Raw genomic sequence first — 21,329 nt, forward strand, 5'->3', positions numbered from 1 at the left:
CAAAGATGTCCTGAGCACCCCCTCAGCGCAGGTACCTTCCAGGACCAGCCTCACAGTACTTTCCCCCTTTAGGGAGTATTCAATGTATTGCACCAGACCTCGAGGGAGGAACTCTTGAGTGCTGGGGGTTGAAAGACCACGCTGGAAGCGGGACTTAAGATGTTAATGACCAGGCAAGGACTCAGGGGCCTCACTGCTCACCCGCTGTCACTGGAGGGCTCCAGGTCTGCCACTACCTTGTCCCAACCCAGCTATGCCCCAGTGCTTTCTTCACTCCCCCTTCCTTCGCATATCTACACCGGACTCCGGCCAGACGTCCTCCTCGCGTAGCCACACTCGGCGGCGCGCAGCTCTGCTAAGATGGCCCACGCGGCGCGGCCAGTGGCTGCTGGAGGGCAGCGGCCGGCAAACCTGCCCGCCGCCAGTGCCCACCCCAGTGAGGCTGTCTCCTGGGCGCCTGCCACCCCCGGGCCAGCCACCTTTCCCACGAGGGCGGGAGGGGCCGTTCTGCCGAAAGACCACCGCCGAGGGCAGCGATCCCCGCCGCAGCCTTCACCGGGCCCGGCGGGGACTCGCGGAGACGCGCTCCGGCGGGAGCGCGCGCGCCCGGAGGCTCCGAGGTCCGGCCGCGGCGCGGGGCGGGCCGAGGCGGGACTGAGGGCGGGGCGGCCGCAGCCTCCGCCATTCCCCGCTCCCTCCCCCCACCCCCGCCGAGGCGCGCCACCTCCCCGCCCCCACCCCCCCTCCCCCACCGCGCGCGCTCCGCCCGCCCCGGAGCCTCGCCCTCCGCCACGATGAGCAAATGAGCGCGAGCGAGGGCATGAAATTTAAATTCCACTCAGGGGAGAAAGTGCTGTGCTTCGAGCCTGACCCCACCAAGGCGCGAGTGCTGTACGATGCCAAGGTGCCGCCGCGGAGGGACAGGGAGGAGGCGCGGGCCGGGGACCCCGGGACGGGTGGCGGAGGCGGATGCGGGTGCGGACGGCGGCGCGGCGCGGCGCAGGGGAAGTGGCGGGGCCCGGCGCTCCATGCCGGCTGCTCCTCGGCTTGCGCGGCGCCGTGCGTTCAGCAGGGGGCGCTCGCGGGACGCTGCGCGGGGGAGTCGGGGCCCGGGCGGTTCCGCTTCCGCCGGCGCGAGGCCGCGCACGCGCCTTCGGAAACGAAACTTCGCGCGTGCAGTGTCGTGAGGCCGGGGCCGCGACGTCGGTTTGCGCACGCGACGCCACCGAGGGCTGCGCGTCGAGGAGGCCGTTTGCCGGCGGCCTCTACCTTCGTGTTAACTCACACCGTTCTGCGCGGTGCATCGTTGCGTGGGCTCCCGTGCGGCACCCTGACTGACCGAGCCAGGTCCTGAACTGTAGCGCCAGAGCACTGGCCATCGACCAGCGACCTCGATGCTCTGGAGCACCAGTCGTTGTCGGGGCCCGATACCTCCCGGGACCCCTCCCGGGCCCCCCCCCCCCCGTCCCACCCGAGGGCAGTGTTGACCCGGAGCTTTGATTCCTCAGCGTCTTGCGGCATTTAGGTTTTCGATCCCCGACTCGCGCCCCGTGCCATCTAAGTTTCGGGCGCTGGGGGAAGGTGGGGGGCGGGGGGGAAAGTGAGCCATAACTGCAGCTCCTGGGGTTTGGATGGCGAGCGGGAGTGGACCCCGTAGGCCGGGGATGGGGGCTGGCCCCGGGCCCCAGGTGCGTCTGGGCGACGCCGGCCATGGGGGAATTCCCGAAGCCTCCGGGCTTTGTGAGTTCCGTGTTCCGGCTCCTACCGCCGCAGCCTTGGCTGTTTGCTATCCCACCTCCCTCCCCTCCTCGAGTCTCCCCAGGGGTGACACGCCCCATCGTTTGCCCCAGGTGTTCCCTCTGGGGACTCCGCTGGGAGGGAGCGCGTAATCCTCTGCCGTCCTGGCCCTGGATGCAGCGGAGCTGGGGAGACTACAACTCCCAGAGGTCTCAGGGCTGCAGCTCTCTTGTGTGGCCTGGACTCTTGTGTTAGTGACAAGTCGGTCGGCCAATGGCTTCAGGAGCTGAACTCAGTCTCGGTGTCCGAGGCCAATCGTGGGTCGGTTGGAGGGATGTTTCCTATTTTGAGGCATCCACTCAGGAAAAAAAATGGAATTGAAAGGGAAAATGTTTCAACCCAGCTTTCAGTCTAAAAAAGGAGAGAATGCGTTCTTTTCTTTTAAAAAGAGATCTGTGATCTAGTTTTCCTGATCTAGCTTGCACTAGTCTGTGTGTTCTGTCATTTGTGGACAATATTTCCTGGTTTCAGATTGTCGATGTTATTGTTGGGAAAGACGAAAAAGGCAGAAAGATTCCAGAATATCTGATCCATTTTAATGGTTGGAACAGAAGGTGAGTGTATTTGTTAAACGGGATTGAAAATTGGTCATCTTTGCAGCACAAGAACATTGCAAGCTTAAGTTTTAGAAACACTTGTAGAGAAGCTTCACTTCCTGTTTCTGCTTTTTTATCAAACCTTTCCTATTCTGAAGAATGATTACTTTCAAGTCAATTGTGTTTGGATTCTGGAAACCCTAGTTATTTCTGTGCCTGAATGAGTTCCTTTTCCAGTTTATTTGCATCTTTTTTGTGTGAATTTAAAATATTTCAATAGCATTCTAAAACTTCAGTACTTTTGGGACACTTCTGCTTCTGTGAGGTGCTTTTAGTATTTGTTCACACCAAACTAAAATACTGAATTTTATATCCTTTTCTCTTTTTTTGTTTGATTAGCTGGGATAGATGGGCAGCTGAAGATCATGTCCTTCGTGACACCGATGAAAATCGGAGATTACAGCGTAAATTGGCAAGGAAAGCTGTAGCTCGCCTGTAAGAATACAAAAGTCATGAAATGAATGTTATTTAGTGTGCTTTCTCTTAATGTTTCGAATTTTTTAAATCTGAAAGTAAAAATCCGATAGACCTGGTTTGTTAAATAGTCTTATATGTTTAAAGCGTGTTAATGAGGAGTTGCTATTGTATTCGAACTGCCGTGTTTTCAGAGAGGTTACTATGGAATCTTCTGAGGTGGAGATTAACATTTATGTTCTAGGATTCAATGATTTTTAGGTCCCTAAGAATCGTTGCTGTTATGTCTTGTTTGTACCTCCAGACCCATATCAGGTGGCATCGGAATTTATTTCAGCGGTGTTTGGTTTTCTTTCAGAAGAAGCACAGGAAGAAAGAAGAAACGCTGCAGGTTGCCTGGTGTTGACTCTGTCTTAAAAAGCCTCCCTGTTGAAGACAAGGATGAAAATGATGAAAACTGTGAGTGGCTTGCCTTCGTTTTCTCTGGCTGAAAGAACTTTTACCTCGTCCTTTTATGCCACAGGATTGAGGGGAGGATTCGCTGCAGTTACAGACAGGGAACCAGTTCAAGCTCGAGCTCATTGTTACGTGTAACGTCTACCCGTTTTGTTTTTGACAGTAGCAGCCCATAGTATCTCATCAGTCTTGCCCGTGACCACTGCCTTCTCAGCCAGTGTCTTTCTTTGTACTAACCCCTTATGTTTCCTTCTTGCCACTTCCTGGGCCTTGACCCCAGTTACGAATGCAAGAGAACCACAGGCTCTCGTAGGTGACCAAACACGTTTAGATCATGAACTTGTGTGGTTTTTACCTTCACTGAAATCGGTGTTATATTTCTCAAAATAAATTTCTTTTCCAAAAGGTCCAGTATTTGTGTTCAGCATATAAAACATATGCAGGGTTGGGGCGCCTGGGTGGCTCAGTCGGTTAAGTGGCCGACTTCGGCTCAGGTCATGATCTCACAGTGTGTGAGTTCGAGCCCTGCGTGGGGCTCTGTGCTGTCGGCTCGGAGCCTGCTTTGGATTCTGTGTGTCCCTCTCTCCCTGCCCCTCCCCCACCTGCAATCTGCCTGTCTCTGTCTCTCAAAAACAGACAAATGTAAAAATAAAATTTTAAATATACGCAGTACAGTTAATTATTGCCAGCGGCAGGACACACGTGCCACCTTAGCGAATTATAAGTGTAAAGGTTAAGGAAATATATGATGCCGGTTTGCCTGATATTTTCTGTTTTACCTAGCAATAAGCAGTTCCTCTGATGACAGTAGTGAAGAAAAGGATGAAGAAATAAGTGAAGAAAGTGATATTGAAGAAAAGACAGAAGTGGTATGAAGTTTTTATTGTAAAATCTCTGTCTTAGGTATATATTTAGTGGTAAAATTATGTGATAAAATTCTCCACTTGTGGATCATTTTCTAAAAATGCATTTGTTTAACCAGATATTATAGAACTGTACTTGATTTTTATGGGAAAATAACCTTTATTTATATTTATAGTCACCGTATGAACCTCTTGGTGGCTCTTTTTACCCATAAACTGTTTACATGAATCATGGTTACTTCTTTCTTTCCAATGAAATCATGAACTTTATTTCTGTGATGGTGATTAGTGTTTAAATGTAGCAGAGTTTAAATGTATCAGAGTTTAAGTGTATCAGAGTTTAAGTGTATCAGAGTTCCGTAACTTCCGCCTGCCTTCAAAGTTAACATGTATCTCACTGCCAACGCTGAAAGGAGAGAGAAACAAAGTAAGCATTTGCAACATGCTTAGTGCCCTAAAACCCGTAAACCTTGGACCTTTCATGTGCTTTTCTCTAGGACATGTGGCATCATCACTGGTATGAATGTTGAGGATTAACTGCGTTTGTTTCATAGTAGCCTCTCATGTGTTTGTCTTTGGATATAGACCCCCCCCCCCGCCATTATAAGTAGTTAAAGATGCAATTGTGACATTGCAGAAGGAAGGACCGGAGCCACACACAAGAAGGGAAATGGAAGAAAGGACAATAACGATAGAAATCCCAGAAGTTCTGAAGAAGAAGCTCGAGGACGATTGTTACTATATCAACAGGAGGAAACGGGTATACAGGGAAAATACATAAAACGTGGATTTGTAATAGAGCTTTCATTTAGCCATATTTTGCAATCACAGACTCAAATAATTAAAAACCTTGTAAGAATGAAATTCATATTTTAAGTTTTGTACTGAGTCAGGTTCTAAAGTTCCCTGACTGTGGCATTCTTGCTGATTGCATTAAGGCGTGCAGTCTTTCCCAGCCCTGGTTGTCCATTAGAACCATCTAGGGAGCTTTGCCAAACTCCTTATGCCTGGGCTTCATTCAAGAGGTTAAGACGTAATTGATCTGTCATGGAGGTTGACTGCGAATATAGTCTCCCCAGGTGGCCCTAATTGATCACTAAGATGTGAGTCACTGCTTACATTTATTTTGAGAACTTACACTGTGATCTTCATGGGGATATGATTAGTAGAAGCAATCAAGGAGCCTCAAAGTATATTTAAAAGATTCTCCTCAAGCAGAATTGGCTTTATTTTTTTAAGATTTTATTCTTCAGTGATCTCTACACCCAATGTGGGGCGTGAACTCACAGCCAAGGTCAAGAGTCGAATGCTCTACTGACTGAGCCAGCCAGGCACCCTGAGAACTGGCTTTATTTTTGAGTTAAAAAGTTTATAGAGACAAGAGCACTGTTTCTTGGAATGTATGATTTACACAGTGAGATGTGTGCATCAGATGTCTATGTTTTCATTAACAGTTAGTGAAGCTTCCGTGCCAGACCAACATCATAACTATTTTGGAGTCCTACGTGAAGCATTTTGCTATCAATGCAGCCTTTTCAGCCAATGAGAGGCCTCGACACCATCATGCTATGCCACATGCCAATATGAACGTGCACTATATTCCAGCAGAAAAGAAGTGAGTAGTTGGTGGGGGGGGGGGGGTTGGTGGCTCAGTGGCTCGCTCTCTCTGTGTATTAGAGAAGTGACTTCCATTTAGGATAGGTGACACTCTCCTTTTCTCTAATTTGGAATTCATTTAATACATCACTTAAGAATTAACTAATAATTCATTTAGTAACAAATTTAATATCAAAATATCCCTGTTTCAAAATGCCCAATAACTTTTTAGGTGTCTGTTGTGGATACATTGAGCATATGCACTGCCTCAACACCCAAGACCTGGTTTTCTCAGTGATACAATATAGGGAGATAACTCTTTTTCCTCGAGAAGCACCAGAATGGGGGAATAACATTTTGCAAACAGCTTGTTTGCAAACAGGTTTTTATTCCAGTCAGGATTATTATGTTCATGGCCTGTGTTCTGCATGTGGCCCAGCTCGATTAGAGTCCGACAGGCAGAGTATTGGATTTGAAACCAGTATTAGGAGTAGTGCATCGGGCTTGCCCCCTTCAGCTCCCGGTAATTGGGGTCTGTCCACCGTCTGCAGCGCAGGCTGCTTGGGCTGCTCATGTGACACTGAACGTAGTCATTTGCGTTCAGTGTGATGTTAAAATCACTAGTGTACTTTTTTCACTTTGTATTATAGTTTTGTGTTTGTGCTTAATTTTCTGTTGACAACATCTATAAACTCTTCATACATATAGGTGTAATGTATAGTGTTTAAAACATCGCCTTCTTAAAAATGTGCAACTTGATTCTGATATTTTGGAAAGTATTTACTGCATCTCTAGTCTCTTACTCTCCTAGCGTTGATCTTTGTAAGGAGATGGTGGATGGATTAAGAATAACTTTTGATTACACGCTCCCACTGGTTTTGCTCTATCCGTATGAACAAGTTCAGTATAAAAAGGTGACTTCATCCAAGTTTTTTCTTCCGATTAAGGAAAGTGCCACAAACACTAACAGGTAAGTTAGCCTGCAGTCTGACTGATGTCAGCAAATAGTTGACTCTGTCTTTGAAGATTTCTATCTGATGCTATGGGGCCAATAGGTTTGGAGGAAGAGATTGAAAGGTGGAGTTTTCCTGCGTTAGCCAAGTCGTTCACTTTCAAATGGCTCTGAAAGATTTTACCAAGTGAAGATTCCAGTGTGAGAACTTGGTTGGATTTTGAGCAGCTAACTCGTCTTCCCAAAGACAAGTGGGGTGAAGACACAGGGCTGAGAAGGGCGGAAGATGTGGGTTTGAATTTAGCTCCTTTACTTGCTGGTTGTGTGACGTGTGGAAATGCCTTCTGAGCCTCTTCCTTTTGCCTCTGTTCAATGGAAAGAGCGTTTGCCTCCTCGAGTAGTTATTATTAAATGAGAAAGTTCTCCAAGGGCTGGCCACCTTTTGCTTTGAAGTAAAGGTTAGTTCCTCTGCTGTGTCACCACTTTCTTTCCTCAGTCACCAAGCATGCCCAAATCTCTATTGTTTGGTTGAGAGAGGAGGGTCGGAGATCTCACCCTGAAGTCTGTACCTTCACTGGACAAGCTACTTCCCTATCTTCCTGGGCCTCTTTTCCTGGGAGAGCGGCGTGTTCTCGTGATTTCCGCACCTCCATCTCCACTCGCCTACCTCCTGTCTGCCTCTGTCTACCACTGCCCCTGCTCACTCTGCTTCCCCAAGAGAGGGTGCTGACAGCTACCTGCTCACCAGACGCCATGCTCTGCTCTGGCTACCTTTCCCTTCCATCCCCTTCCTTCCCTTCATGGCTCCTCGTTCCTGGTTTTCTGCCTGCCTGCCTGCCTCCCTGCCTCTCCCATTGGTTTCACCCTACGTGAGAGGCCTGTGCAACTCCTTGGGGACCTGTGTTGATGTCCCCATGCCCTGCTTCAAACCTCAGGGTGGACTGTGTGTTCCACAAAGCTTGGCGGATGCTTGTGGCTTTTCTTTCTAGTCTTGTAGTAGTTACAGCGTAACGGAACGACACGGTATTCCTACGCCTTTTAAAACAAAATCTATTGAAGTATAGCAGACCCAGTGTTACATTACTTTGAGACGAACAGCACAGTGATTGGACAGTTCCATACGTTATGCTGTGTTGCCCACCACAAGCACAGCTGCCGTAGTATTCTTACTCTCTTGAGCAGGGTTTCTCAACCTTGGCCCTATTGACGTTTTGAACAAGATCATTCTCTGTGGTGGGGCTTTCTTGTGCCCTGTGGGATGTTGAGTGGCAGCCCTGGCCTCTCTCCATTAGATGCCAGTAGCGCTCTGCCGGTGGTGACAGCCGAAACAGTGCTGTCTCCAGATAGTGCCTGTGTCCCCTGGCAGGGCGAGACGACGTCCGATTGAGAACCATCGGTATAATATATAAAAGGGGCATCAGGCTTTAATGCCAACATGCCTTGCAGAGTTATCAAGGGGATGTAAATGATTTAATAGGTCTGGTTACTCCCTTTTTTTTATCTTATATTTATTTATTTTTGAGAGAGAGAGAAAGAGCGTGAGTGGGGGAGGCACAGAGAGAGAGGGAGACAGAATCCGAAGCAGGCTCCAGGCTCTGAGCTGTCAGAGCCCGAATGTGGGGCTCAAACCCACGAACCGTGAGATCATGACCTGAGCCGAAGTCAGACGCTTAACCAACTGAGCCAGCCAGGCGCCCCAATCCGTTTGGTTACTCCTTAAGAAAACATTTGTTTTGTCACACTTGAAAGTAAAAGTTTATAAGCCTCCTGGAGGAGAGGCAAGAGTGTTTTCAGTGTGAAGGAGGACATGTAAGAACCGCTCCGGGTTTTGCAGAGGTTATGTGTGCCAGTGTGTGCGATGCTCTCTCTTCTTCCGTAGGAACCAGGAGGAGCTCTCTCCGAGCCCGCCTCTGCTGAATCCGTCCACACCGCAGTCCACGGAAAGTCAGCCCACCTCTGGTGAACCAGCCACCCCCAAGAGGCGCAAGGCCGAGCCGGAAGCCTTGCAGTCTCTGAGGCGGTCCACGCGCCACTCTGCCAACTGTGACAGGCTGTCTGAGAGCAGTGCCTCTCCTCAGCCCAAGCGCCGGCAGCAGGACACGTCCGCCAGCATGCCTAAGCTCTTCCTGCACCTGGAAAAGAGTAGGTCCATTCCCAGGCGCAGGGCAGCCGTTCACTTGTGCTTGGCCCGTGCCGGAAGCTGGCCGGCAAGGGGGGCGGGGAGGGGAGTGGGGGCGAGCGCCCAGTCACAGCCACGTTCGCCCGCTCGCCTGTGGGAGCTCCGCTCAGGAGCTGGCTCCAACCGAGGCTCATGAAGCATTTTGCCTATGGCCGGGAGAGAGAGGAGCCCCCACGCCTGAGCCCTGCGGTCGGATGCTTGGCACCTGCTGGTGTAGCTGGGTCTCATGGGTCTGGTAGCGGTAGCTCCCCGTTGCCTCCCCCCAGCCCTAATCCAGCAGCCTGGGTGACCACTGCTTACTTCCCGTCCGGACAGATTTGCCTCTTCCAGGCCTCAATTCCTGTCAATGCGGGTAACGCAGTAAGTGGTCTTTTGTCTGTGGCGTCTTTCGCTCAACGTAATACTTTCAAGGTTCGTCACATTGTAACGTACATCAGCACTTGATTTTTTTCCCCAGATGATCGAGGTACCGGCTTTTATGGTAGGAAAGTCTTCCCGTTAAAGATGAATAACTTCTCTGCCGTTGGTAATGGTCTTCCGGCAGTCTTTGGTTCAGTTCCTGTGACTTACGAGTGAATAATTAACACCTCTTCCTTTCAAAGAGACACCTGTGCACAGCAGATCATCCTCACCTGTCCCGCTGACCCCTAGCAAGGAAGGCAGCGCAGTGTTTGCTGGCTTTGAAGGCAGAAGAACTAATGAAATAAACGAGGTAAAGCGTTGGCATTACTGCTCGGCCTCCTATGGCTGCTTGAGTCCTGTGGAAGGAAGTCGGGTTTCCTGAGAGACAGGATGTCGCTCCTGCTATGGGTATTAACAAAATGCTTCAGATGATGATGCTGAATGTTGGTTTTGGTTTCTAAAATGAGAAAATCATTAGGATTCCAGCACTGTGCTTCTGCTCATCTCTCAAGTAAGCACGACTGTTGAAATATGAGTACTTTCATTTTATGGAACAAGCATCAGCACGCTTGTTGTGCAAAAGGCCAGAGAGTAAATATCGGAGGCTTTGTGGGCCACGTGGTCTCCTTCAAGAGTACTTGATTCCAAAAGCATCTATAGACACTATGTAAATGAATGGGCGTGCTGTGTTCCAATAAAACTTTATTTAGAGACACCGAAATTTGAATAGATCATTTTCGTGTTATGAAACATGGTTATTCTTGTGTTTTTCCAATCATTTAAAAATAAAAAATTCGTTCTTAATAGTAATATTAGTAGCCATCCCTTTGAGGGCATGCTGTATGTCAGCATCGTGCCAGGCACTTGACCTAAATCACCTCAGATTTTCTAGAACAACCTTGCCACCAGGTTTTCGTTTTACAAATGGGGAAACTTTTCATTTAAAAATTCTGTTTTTAAGACCGGTTAACTGATGTGTAGGTAGTGAGCGTTTCAGGGGTTCAGGAGGCATCTTAGTCTACTGGGATATTTTGTGAATCTCACTTACGTAGGATTTCCTTGTTTCTGTGCACGACTTTACTAGGCAAGGAGAACACGAAGTGATGAAGGTTGGCAAACTTTTTCTGGAAAGGGTCAGATTGTAAACATTTTCAGGGTTGTGTACCATACGGTCTCTTTCGAGGTTAGCAAGCTCTCGTGTCATGTGAGAGGGCTACAGACCGCTCGTAAGTGAAGGGGTATGTCTGTGTGCCCCCACAATTCATTCATGGACACTGGTAATTGAATTTCATATCATTTACATGTCCTGAAATACTATTCGTATGATTTTACTAGCCATTTAAAAATGCGACAACCATTTTTAGCACAAGGGCGTTTGGGCTGGATTTGGCACAAGGCCTTACTTAGTTGGCTGGCCCTTGATAGAAAAACTGGAAAACTTAGTTTGTTTTACGATGACATTGAGGGAAGATTAGGAAATTCCTAGGATGAGCAGTCCCTGACATCCTGTTCCTCAGACACGGCCCTGCAGGTGTTATTCAGGAGAGTCCTGTTTCTCGGAAAAGGCAGGGGAATATTCAGGCAAGGCCATTCCCACTCAGGTGAGCAGTGCGAGCCCACCATCTAGTGGTCACAGGTCCAGCCGCAGGCCCTAGTAGAACAGGATTTCTAGTAAATGGTTGGAGGGTGCAACAGGCTCCCAACAGTGACTCCTGAGGCCTTAGTGAACTCCCCCCTCGTAAGTGCCTCTATCTTCGTGTGTTGTAACGAAAGCCCTGCATCCGCCTCCCCTGAGACTCTCTGCCATTGCTGTTTGCTGGCCTGCATCGGGGGAGAGTCTGGATGCACACCTTTGTCATCAGTACTCATGAGTGGTTCTCTGTACGCCCCTGTTGAGACTGCCTCTGCTAGAAACCTGTTCTCCTCCGTGAGACTTACCTTCAGTTAATAGGAGGTGATACGCTGCATTGAAACGTGCAGTTGAGCGAGTGAGGCCGACTGCCCGCTAACCAGCCGAATGGCCTGCTGTCGTACACACGTGCGTTTCATGGTTCCGGTGATTGCAGATTCCTCCACGTTAACTTTAGGTGTCACTGTCAAGACAGTTGCCGAGTTTCAGGTTGAGGTGCCGGGCGTGGAAGAATGATGCCGAAACCAAATCGCCACCCTCAGTGATCTGCGCCACGGATGGGTGGGGTGGGTGGGTGAGGCCAAAGCCGAAGCTAGGACCTTAGCATGGAGTGCCGCAGAGCCGTGGCGAGACTCACTAGCTTCTCCAGTTTCATCGTGTTAAATTGAGTACATCAGCCTTTCTGGGGTCGTTTGGGCATCCTTCTGCTTTGTCTTGTGGAGGATTTCCTTTGGCTCTACTGTTTCCAGATTAAACTTGATAGATCCCCAAAGGCAAAGCAGCAACTCAGGAGAATAGATCTATAATTTGCTGAAGTATTTCTGTGGAATCTCATCAGAGCGCTTTATTTATTTATTTTTTTTAATGTTTATTGTTTTTGAGAGAGGGGGAGAAGGAGACAGAGGGTCTGAAGCAGGCTCTATGCTGACAGTAGAGAGCCCAACACGGGGCTTGATCTCACAAAGCATGAGATCGTGACCTTAGCTCAAGTTGAACGCTCAACCAACTGAGCCCCCCCGGGCGCTCCTCATCAGAGGGTTTTTAAATACAGCTCTGACTTTAACAAAACCTTATATCCATCCCCAGTTCTGAAATTGAAAAAGAAGGAAAAGAAATCAATACCCAGGGTTTCAGTCTATTTTCACTTGATTCAGTGGGTCAGATTAGTTTCCAAAGTCAATCAAATATATTAGGAGATTAGAAAAACCTTAAAACATGTTTGGGTTACTTTTTACCACTTCATTCTTTAATATGGCATGATTTTCAAGAAAGGAAAAGAGACGAAATTACCAGAACAGTTACAGCTAATTTATAGGTAGTAGCTATTGGAATCTCACTTAAGTAGGATTTCCTTGTTTCTGTGAACGACTTTACTAGGCAAGGAGAACATGAAGTGATGAAGGTTGGCAAACTTTTTCTGGAAAGGGTCAGATTGTAAACATTTTCAGGGTTGTTGTAGGAAATCAAATAAATTTATTGTTAGAATTTTTAGGTGATTAGAAGTATCTCCATGTTGCCAAAGAAGGTGAGTCCTCGTGTGCTTGGTTTAAAAGGCAAAAATATTTTGAAAAAGTTGCCGTAGGAAACTATAAGATACATGCTGACATGTAATCCATGTGGGAAACACGTGCCTTTATCCTCCCCAACCCCCTAAATCATAATTCCACCAATAAGACATGAACATTGAACATTTTGGTATGTACTTCTACTTGGTAATTTTTCTGTATTTACATAATCATACACATCATATTGTGTATTTTTTGCAAGCGTTCTTTTGAACTTTGTTATTTTGTAGTTTTTGGTTCTCTTCAACATAAAGCATTATACTGGCCTATATGCTGAGATCATGCTCTTAAATGGCTTCGTGGGAAAGCTAGAGGAGTGGCTTTCAAACTTCTGCATTGGTTTGTTGTTATTGTTTACTCCCATTTTCTGGTCCAGCTGTGAAGCAACTCATGAGGCACCACAAGGACAGGAAGCTTGGGAGTGAGAATGTCACACTGCATGCGAGACTGAGAACCTCACAGCATGTGTATTTCTGCTGCAATTCCAGATTTTGAGATCTCTTGGTAACAGTGTTAAGATGCAACAATTCATGCAACTCATGCTTTTCCCAGGTCCTCTCCTGGAAACTGGTACCGGACAGTTACCCCCCAAGTGACCAGCCACCTCCACCCTCTTACATTTATGGGGCACAACACTTGCTACGATTGTTTGGTGAGAAGTCCCTGGCCCCTGCTTTCTTCTTCCTTTTTTTTTTTTTTCCACTTCGGGTTTTTTTTTTAAGGTTATTTTTTTTTTTTTTTAATAATCAAACTCGTGACCCCAAGATCAAGAGTCGCACATTCTTCCAACTGAGCCAGCCAGGTGCCCCTCCAGTTTGGTTTTCACACCCTTGTTCTTTTATGTACAGCTTGTAATTTTGAGGGTCTAAGAAAAAGCATTGAAAAATGACCTCTTTAAAAAAGGCACTGAATGAATCTTAAATTTCATAAAAATGGTGTTTGTATCATTTGTACCACTACCCTGTGTTCAGTAAGACTTTTTGGTTTTATCTGATAACGTAGATGTTAATTTCAGCTTGAGCAGGATAAATAAGGACCCTCAGTACGTCCTACTCATTGCCAGAGTCTGCTGATTGTAAATGGTGTGGCTTTTATTTTTAATGCAGTGAAACTTCCAGAAATCCTTGGAAAGATGTCCTTTTCTGAGAAGAATCTGAAGGCTTTACTGAAGCACTTTGATCTCTTTCTTAGGTATTTTTCTTTTTTTATTAATTTATCTTTTATATATCTTTTCTGAACTTCTCCGTAACAGCGGTGGAAGCTAATAATCCGTGTGGTATTTTTAATAGTCGCAGTATTACCTAAGTATGATTGGTTCTAACTGTTAATCGTAACATAGGGGGGTTTTGGCAATTTTTTTTCTGTAATTTATCTGTGTTCTGAGTCCAGGATGTTCGTTGTATTGAGGTAAAATTTTTTGTGTCACACTAGAAGAGTCCAGTTGGGTAACTGTGAATAGAAAATTAAATTTTTACAGTAGAAGTGATTAAGATCGATAGTAATTTAGTTTCACATTTTTTCGTTATAAGTACCTTAAGTATTAGACTTTTTTGTTGTGTGTACATAAACCTAAATATTAGCATTTACAGGTTGGGTTTTTGTGTTTATTTTTTTTAAGTTTGTTTATTTTTGAGAGAGCAGGCGCGTGAGAAAGAGAATCCCAAGAGAATCTCCACGCTGTCAGCACAGAGCTCAACGCAGGGCTCGACCTCACATACTGTGAGATCATGACCTGAGCCAAAATCAAGAGTCAGACACTCTACCGACTGAGCCACCCTGGTGCCCCTATCGTTTGTTTTTATAACATGAAAATGTAGAAGTGGTCAGAACCCTTTTTTGCAGGAAGCGTTTGTATAAGGCAGCCTGCCACCTAGTGGAGTTTAGGTTGTTTCTATTTGTACACTTGATAGTGGAAGGGTTCTGATGAAATGGTAATTACTGCAGAAGCCAGATACGTGCAATGAAAGTAATCTGTATATAGAAATCAAAATCACGTTCATTTTTTTTTCTTTGGAATACCGAGAAGGGGTGAAATGTTAGAGTGCTTGCAAGTTAAAATTTTGCTTGCTGGTGTTCCGCCCTCACTGTAAGGATCATCGGGGCAATGTTTTTCTTCTTCCAGGTTTTTGGCAGAATACCACGATGACTTCTTCCCAGAGTCTGCCTATGTTGCTGCCTGTGAGGCACACTATAGCACCAAGAACCCCAGGGCGATTTATTAAAGGTGTGATGGTTCTGGAAGAACATCTTGTCTGTCTAGCTTTGTGCTCTAGGTTCGCAGTGAAGAGTGAAGGTCTGGGGAGATGGTGGGCCTTCTTTACAGGGCTGAGACAACAGCCACCCCCGGGGCTCTGGCGGAGGTGGGCCCGTTTGTTTGAGCTGCTTACATCCTGTAGTTATTCTGTAAAGGTTTACTTCCTGGGTGCCTGAACGGCCTCCAACATCTGACCCTTGCCACTGGACGCGTCGTCTGTGACAGCGGTTAAAGAACAGCTGTGTTCACAGTGAAACATTAATGGAAGTATGTATAGGTTAGGCTGTTTTAGTAGATGTTGGAATTGTTTGTTAGCAATGACCACGTTTTTTAGTTACTCATTAGCATTAAGCAAAATTGTTTTCCAAACTGTTTTCATTCTTGTGACGAGGCTCAACAGCTCTGTCCACCAAATTTCAGTTTTGCTTGGAAATCACAAAATAGTCCCAAAATATTTTAGAGGGAATTGATATCGATGGCAAAAGAAAATTTGCAGCCCCACACTTGCTTGTTATAGTCCCTTTCGTCCAAAACCTTATTTTTGGTGATCTAAATAAAGTGTTGCCTCTCTTGTTTGAGATTTTACAGCTATACTTTGTTGTGTAATGTTATGGTTCCCTTTCTGTAAAACCTTATTTTTGGTGATCTAAATAAAGTGTTGCCCATCTTGTTGCAAAGAAGCAGGAGTTTTCACTCTGGTCTTGGCCTCTTTGTTGCAGAGGGAGAGTGAGGTAACCTCTTGACTAATAACTTTTTGTTGTACTTTTGTGCCTGCTTTGTTAAGGCCTTTTGTTTTCTATCCCTCTGTGATTTTGCCCCACTTGATGGCTTGACCAGAAGGTGACTACTGGGAGATGCTGCACGCTGGGCTGGGCCAACACGTTTCTCCTCCATCGTTACCAGCTGACAGTCTCTGAAGACACCTTTCTAATCCTCATTATAGTCTCTCGTGTGCCTCCCTGTCCCCCAGGATGCTTCACAAAGTTGTAATTCAATTAAAGGGGTACCAGTACCATACTAGCCTTGACTGTGGTGCCTGCCTATTCTTACAGCTCAGTTCAGTGGACCTTAACTTCCAAAGACCACTGCTCATGAATGACAAAGGCCACAGGGAATTTTTTTAAAAATCTAAAATGGCTCAATGATTCCATCAAAGAGATTTCTGCATGTACTGACCAGTGAGATTCAGAACCTATAAACCAGAGTAAACATCACCTTAGTGCAGTTAGTTGCTGAGTAAGACTCAAGTCTTTGGTGTCTAATCTGGACTAGAACTATACTTCCTACTGTGTTTCATCCCATTTGGTTTATGCAGTGCCTGTTTAAATCTGGTGTACCTGCAGTGTGCTTGAATTGTTAGAAAACTTTAATCTGTAATTGTGGCCCAGAAAAGAAAAAAGATTTTTCCCTTACAAGAATCTCCTTATTAAGTGTCCCCAGTGAAATGAACACAACTATCTGTTGGAACATTTTTTTTAATGTTTATTTTATTTTTGACAGAGTGAGAGCAGGGGAGGGGCAGAGAGAGAAGGGGACACAGAATCTGAAGCAGGCTCCAAGTTCTGAGCTGTCAGCACAGAGCCTGACATGGGGCTCGAACTCACGAACCATGAGATCATGACCTGAGCTGAAGTCGGATGCTTAAGTAACTGAGCCACCCAGGTGCCCCAAGGAACGTTTTTTTTACTATGAATCTAATTTATTGTCAAATTGACTTACATACAACACCCAGTGTTCATCCCAGCAAGCGCCCTCCTCAGTGCCCATCACCCATTTTCCCCTCTCCTCACCGCCCCCATCCCCCCTCAGTTTGTTCTCTGTATTTATAGAGTCTCCTGATTTGCCTCCCTCCCTCTCTGTTTGTAACTATTTTTTCTCCTTCCCTTCCCCGTGGTCTTCTGTTAAGTTTCTCAAGATCCACATATGAGTGAAAACGTGATAATATCTGTCCTTCTCTGACTGACTTATTTCACTTAGCACAATAGCTTCTGGTTCCATCCACATTGCTGCAAATGACAGGGTTTCATTCTTTCTCATTGCCAAGTAGTAGTCCATTGTATATATAAACCACGTCTTCTTTATCCATTCATCAGTTGATGGACATTTAGGCTCTTTCCATAATTTGGCTATTGTTGAGAGCGCTGCTGTAAACATTGAGATACACAATCATCCTCAATGCAGAAAAACTGAGAGCTCTCCCCCCTGAGATCAGGAACACGACAGGGATGTCTGCTCTCAGCGCCGTTGTTTAACATAGTGTTGGAAGTCCTAGCACCAGCAATCAGACGACAAAAGGAAATCAAAGGCATCAAAATTGGCAAAGAAGAAGTCAAACTTTCACTTTCGCAGACAACATGATACTCTACATGGAAAACTCGAAAGACTCCACCAAAAGACTCCGAGAACTGATACATGAATTCAGCAGAGTCGCAAGGTACAAAATCAATGTGCAGAAATCAGCTGCATTTTGGGGCGCCTGGGTGGCTCAGTCGGTTAAGCGGCCGACTTCGGCTCAGGTCATGATCTCACGGTCCGTGAGTTCGAGCCCCGCGTCGGGCTCTGTGCTGACAGCTCAGAGCCTGGAGCCTGCTTCTGATTCTGTGTCTCCCTCTCTCTCTGACCCTCCCCCGTTCATGCTCGTCTCTCCCTGTCTCAAAAATAAATAGTGTTGGGGCGCCTGGGTGGCGCAGTCGGTTAGGCGTCCGACTTCAGCCAGGTCACGATCTCGCGGTCCGTGAGTTCGAGCCCTGCGTCGGGCTCTGGGCTGATGGCTCAGAGCCTGGAGACTGTTTCCGATTCTGTGTCTCCCTCTCTCTCTGCCCCTCCCCCGTTCATGCTCTGTCTCTCTCTGTCGCAAAAATAAATAAACGTTGAAAAAAAAAAATTTTTAAAAAAAATAAATAAAGTGTTAAAAAAATTAAAAAAAGAAATCAGCTGCATTTTTATACACTAATAATGAAGCAAGAGACAGAGAAATAAACTGATCTCATTTACAATTGCACCAAGGAACATTTTTTTTAATGTTTATTTTTGAGAGAGGGAGAGGGTGCTTGCGAGCCGGGGAGAGGCCTAGAAAGAGGGACACAGAGGACCTGAAGCAGGCTTTGAGCTATCAGTGCAGAGCCCGACACAGGGCTCAAACTCACAAACTGAGATCATGACCTGAACTGAAGTCAGATACTTAGCCTACTGAGCTGCCCAGGTGACCCTCTCTTGGAACATTGCAATAATTACACACCTTGAGTTTACGATTTATTCTGTTTCTAGTAATGAGATACTATTTTCTTCCCACAAGGCATTTCCTAACCATAACTTCCTTTAAGCTAATTATTTGGAGCTTGGGTTGATTTAAATATCTTCAAAATGTCCCTTGATTGTATATTACTAATAATTTTTCAAATAATTCATCACTTAAAAATATTTAAATGTCTGGACAGTTCTCATCAGAATTATACTTCATCCTCTTGTCAATTTTTAAATTGTTACTTGCCTAAACTGCCAAACCTTGCAATTAAGTATCATGTTCATCATGTTAATGTTTTCAAGTCCTTTAAAGATGTATCGAAAATAATATTTTAGCAACTTGTGTATCAGGTCCTTGTACTACCAGGCCCTTGGACTTTGAAAAGGACGTTCAAGAACAACGACAAAAACAAAAACACTCCTGAACAGAAGTAGATTTATAAATCATTTCACAGAACAGTGTACACAAAAACAAAAGAAAAAATTATCAGGGCACCTGCCTGGCTCAGTCGTAAAGCATGTGACTCTTAATTTCAGGGTCATGAGTTCAAGCCCCACATTGGGTGTGGAGCCTACTTAAAATGTAAAAAAACATTTTAAAAATCATCAATTTATAAAAGTTGACGTCTGTCATAAGACTTTATTATCAACTCTGTAAACATTTGAGGAAGTGAAGTCACCCAGTTTTTCCATTATTGTTTTAATAAGTCGGTGGCCTCTGCCTTTTAATATTTAGCTTGTCAAATAAGTTTATCAACATTTATTGACAACCACCTCCTGGGATACCAAAAACTGTGCGAGGTATTGGAAAGATAAGGGCAAATGAGATATGATCTGGGGCGTCTGGGTGGCTCAGTCGCTTAAGTGAATGACTCTTGGTTTCGACTCAGGTCATGATCTCATGGTTCATGAGTTCGAGCCCCACATCAGGCTCCACACTGCCAGTATGGAACCTGCTTGGGATTCTCTCTCTCTGCCCCTGCCCTGTGCTCGTTCTTTCTCTCTCGCTATCTCTCTTGCTCTTTCTCTCCCTCCCTCCCCCTCTCAAAATAAGTAAACTTTTAAAAATTTTCAAAATAAGTAAGATACAATCCTTGCTGGGGAATATACTTAAGATTGATTCCTCCTTAACTTCTATATCAAGGAAGTGTGTCACTTTAACCAGTTCTTGATTTTAAACAGTATAATGTAACCATAAATGGCAACATTTTCCAAAATTAACCTTCCCATTGTACAAGAAAGAATGGATAATTCTCTTAATTAATTGGTATGTGGATGTCAGTTTAGGTAGGTTTGATTATTAAGTTTTCACTATTGAAAAATCTGGCAAGATGATGTTAAGGGACTTGATATCCATTGGGGAAAGGAGTTTCAACAGATTAAAATTAAAAGCAGTTGGGGCACCTGGGTGGCTCAGTCGGTTGAGCATCTGACTTCGGCTCAGGTCATGATCTCACGGTTCATGAGTTTGAGCCCTGTGTCGGGCTCTGTGCGGACAGTTCGGAGCCTGGAGCCTGCTTCCGATTCTGTGTTTCCCTCTCTCTCTGCCCCTTCCCTGCTCATGCTCTGTTTCTCTCTATCAAAAATAAATAAACAATAAAAAAAATTAAAATTAAAAGCAGTAATTTGGGGACATTGTGTTTACTTCACAATGAGAAAAGACTCCTCAATAAACCAATTAAATCTTTTTTTTTTTTTTTAAGCAATGCAATTGGAAAGACACCCTTTTACTCTAGCTTCTTTTTGTCTTAACGCTTGTGCCAAATTCTTCCTGATGCTCATCTGGGACAAATCCTTAGTGCATATTTAAGCTAATTGAGTTGGGTCGTTTTTACCTAGTTTCAGTAAAAAGAGAATGCTACTTCCTGCCTCTCTGTTCTCTGGAATCCACCTAAACTCCAACTGACTTTGCAAATGGCCATTTCTTTGCCTCAGCTTTTCCTCTGATTGATGAGCAGAATGTAAGTGCCCTGTGAACGTCCACAAGGCCTGGGATGAAGCTCCTCTCTAGCCCAGATCATCTTCTCACGATTGTTCTACATGTTGCCGATGTGCCTCGCGCATTAAAAGCGTACATGTTGTATCTGTCCTCACACAGCAAGGGCTACAATTAGCATCAGTGGGTGAATAAGCAAGTGTTCACGTGGTGGTAGACAGTTAGCTGTGAACTCGGGAGAGTGGAGATTTCTGAGGACAAAAGGAAGAGAAAAGCGGCCAAGGGCCTGCCTTACAAAATTGGGGTGTTTGGGCTGGGTAGTGCGTGGTGGAAGCCTCCCCCCTAAAGCTCTGTAAGATAACTCTCCTGAAATGTCGACCATTCACTTAAAGCTTGAGGAAATGGAGTTGTGGTCTTGACCCTCTGTGGAGATGGGTTGTCAGGCTGAGACTGACCTCTAGGCAGGAGGGGCAAGAGCCACAGCGCCCCAAGAGTTGGTTCATATGTTCTGTCACTTATCAAAAGGGTTCTAGGAGAAGGCAGGCACAAAAGGTCACATATTATATGATTCCATTTCTACAAAATGTCCAGACTAGGCACACCATAGGGACAGAAGGTAGACCAGTGGTCGTTAGAGGGTGGGGAGAGAAGGGAATTGGAACTGACCGCTAATAGTTCTGATGTCTCCTTGGGGTGGTAGAATATTCTGGAATTAGTCGTGATTGTGTACCACTCTGTGAATTCACTAGAAACCACTGGATTGTGTGCTTTTAAAATGTGATTTTTACAGTATATGAATTATATCTCAGTTGAAACAGGGAGATCCAGGGATTGGCTGTGCCTGCAACTCAAGAAAAATCCACCATGAAAATGCATTTTTGAGAACTGCAAAGCTGTTTGCTCCAATACTTCAGCATGGCTTCTTTAACGCACCGTTGCCCCGCGCAGGCCAACGTTCCTTTTCTCACTCCACTGAGTTCACTCTTCACCTGAAGGTCAGAAAACCAGTGCTGTGCCTTCATACGATTTCCTTTGTGAGCAAATACGGAGTTGACAGGTCTTCAAACTTCTCTGACCTCCAAATTCTGCATGGCAGGGCGGAGGGAGTAAGTAAATACTGATATTATGACATAAGCAAAAAAGGTGCACAAGCAGCAGAGGTTAGTAACCGCAAAAATAGTATGCATTGAGAATAATGCCAGTACGCGTTCACCAGTCTTCATGTTTCGGAATTTCTTTGCAACGTCAATCTTTATCCTTCCAGAAGGTCGTGAAAAATCATAGGTAGTAAAGCGTTCGACTGTGTTTTTCTATTGATTGTACTTTTCTCACTCAGATTTACAACTTTCGGTGGAATGATTTAATAAGTCATTTAGAGATCTGCTTTGGCACAAGGTAAATTACACCAGCCTGCTGATTCTATTTACTGCTCCATCTTCACTATTG

General features: G+C 45.6%; 1 protein-coding gene across 1 annotated transcript; it reads left to right on the forward strand.

The window, feature by feature from the left end:
• Positions 1-771: 771 nt before the first annotated feature.
• On the forward strand, positions 772-15,384 carry MSL3 (MSL complex subunit 3). The gene is made up of 13 exons (XM_047075888.1): positions 772-904; positions 2,269-2,351; positions 2,733-2,828; positions 3,166-3,266; positions 4,047-4,132; positions 4,764-4,886; positions 5,581-5,741; positions 6,534-6,692; positions 8,554-8,816; positions 9,456-9,565; positions 13,003-13,102; positions 13,557-13,641; positions 14,573-15,384. The coding sequence occupies exons 1-13, from the start codon at positions 803-805 to the stop codon at positions 14,670-14,672; spliced, it is 1,569 nt and encodes a 522-aa protein (XP_046931844.1). The 5' UTR covers positions 772-802; the 3' UTR covers positions 14,673-15,384.
• The last annotated feature ends 5,945 nt before the right edge of the window (positions 15,385-21,329 follow it).

The sequence above is a fragment of the Lynx rufus genome, unplaced genomic scaffold, assembly GCF_022079265.1.
Source record: "Lynx rufus isolate CCGP_SWC_20201006 ecotype Redwood Valley unplaced genomic scaffold, mLynRuf1.p SCAF_14, whole genome shotgun sequence".
Classification (NCBI taxonomy): Eukaryota; Metazoa; Chordata; class Mammalia; order Carnivora; family Felidae; genus Lynx; species Lynx rufus.

Coding starts and splice junctions, on each gene's coding strand:
- MSL3 (XM_047075888.1), top strand. CDS start 803: ATGAGCGCGAGCGAGGGCATGAAATTTAAATTCCACTCAGGGGAGAAA. Junction 13,103..13,556: donor ACACTTGCTACGATTGTTTG/GTGAGAAGTCCC, acceptor TTTTTAATGCAG/TGAAACTTCCAGAAATCCTT. Junction 13,642..14,572: donor CACTTTGATCTCTTTCTTAG/GTATTTTTCTTT, acceptor TTCTTCTTCCAG/GTTTTTGGCAGAATACCACG.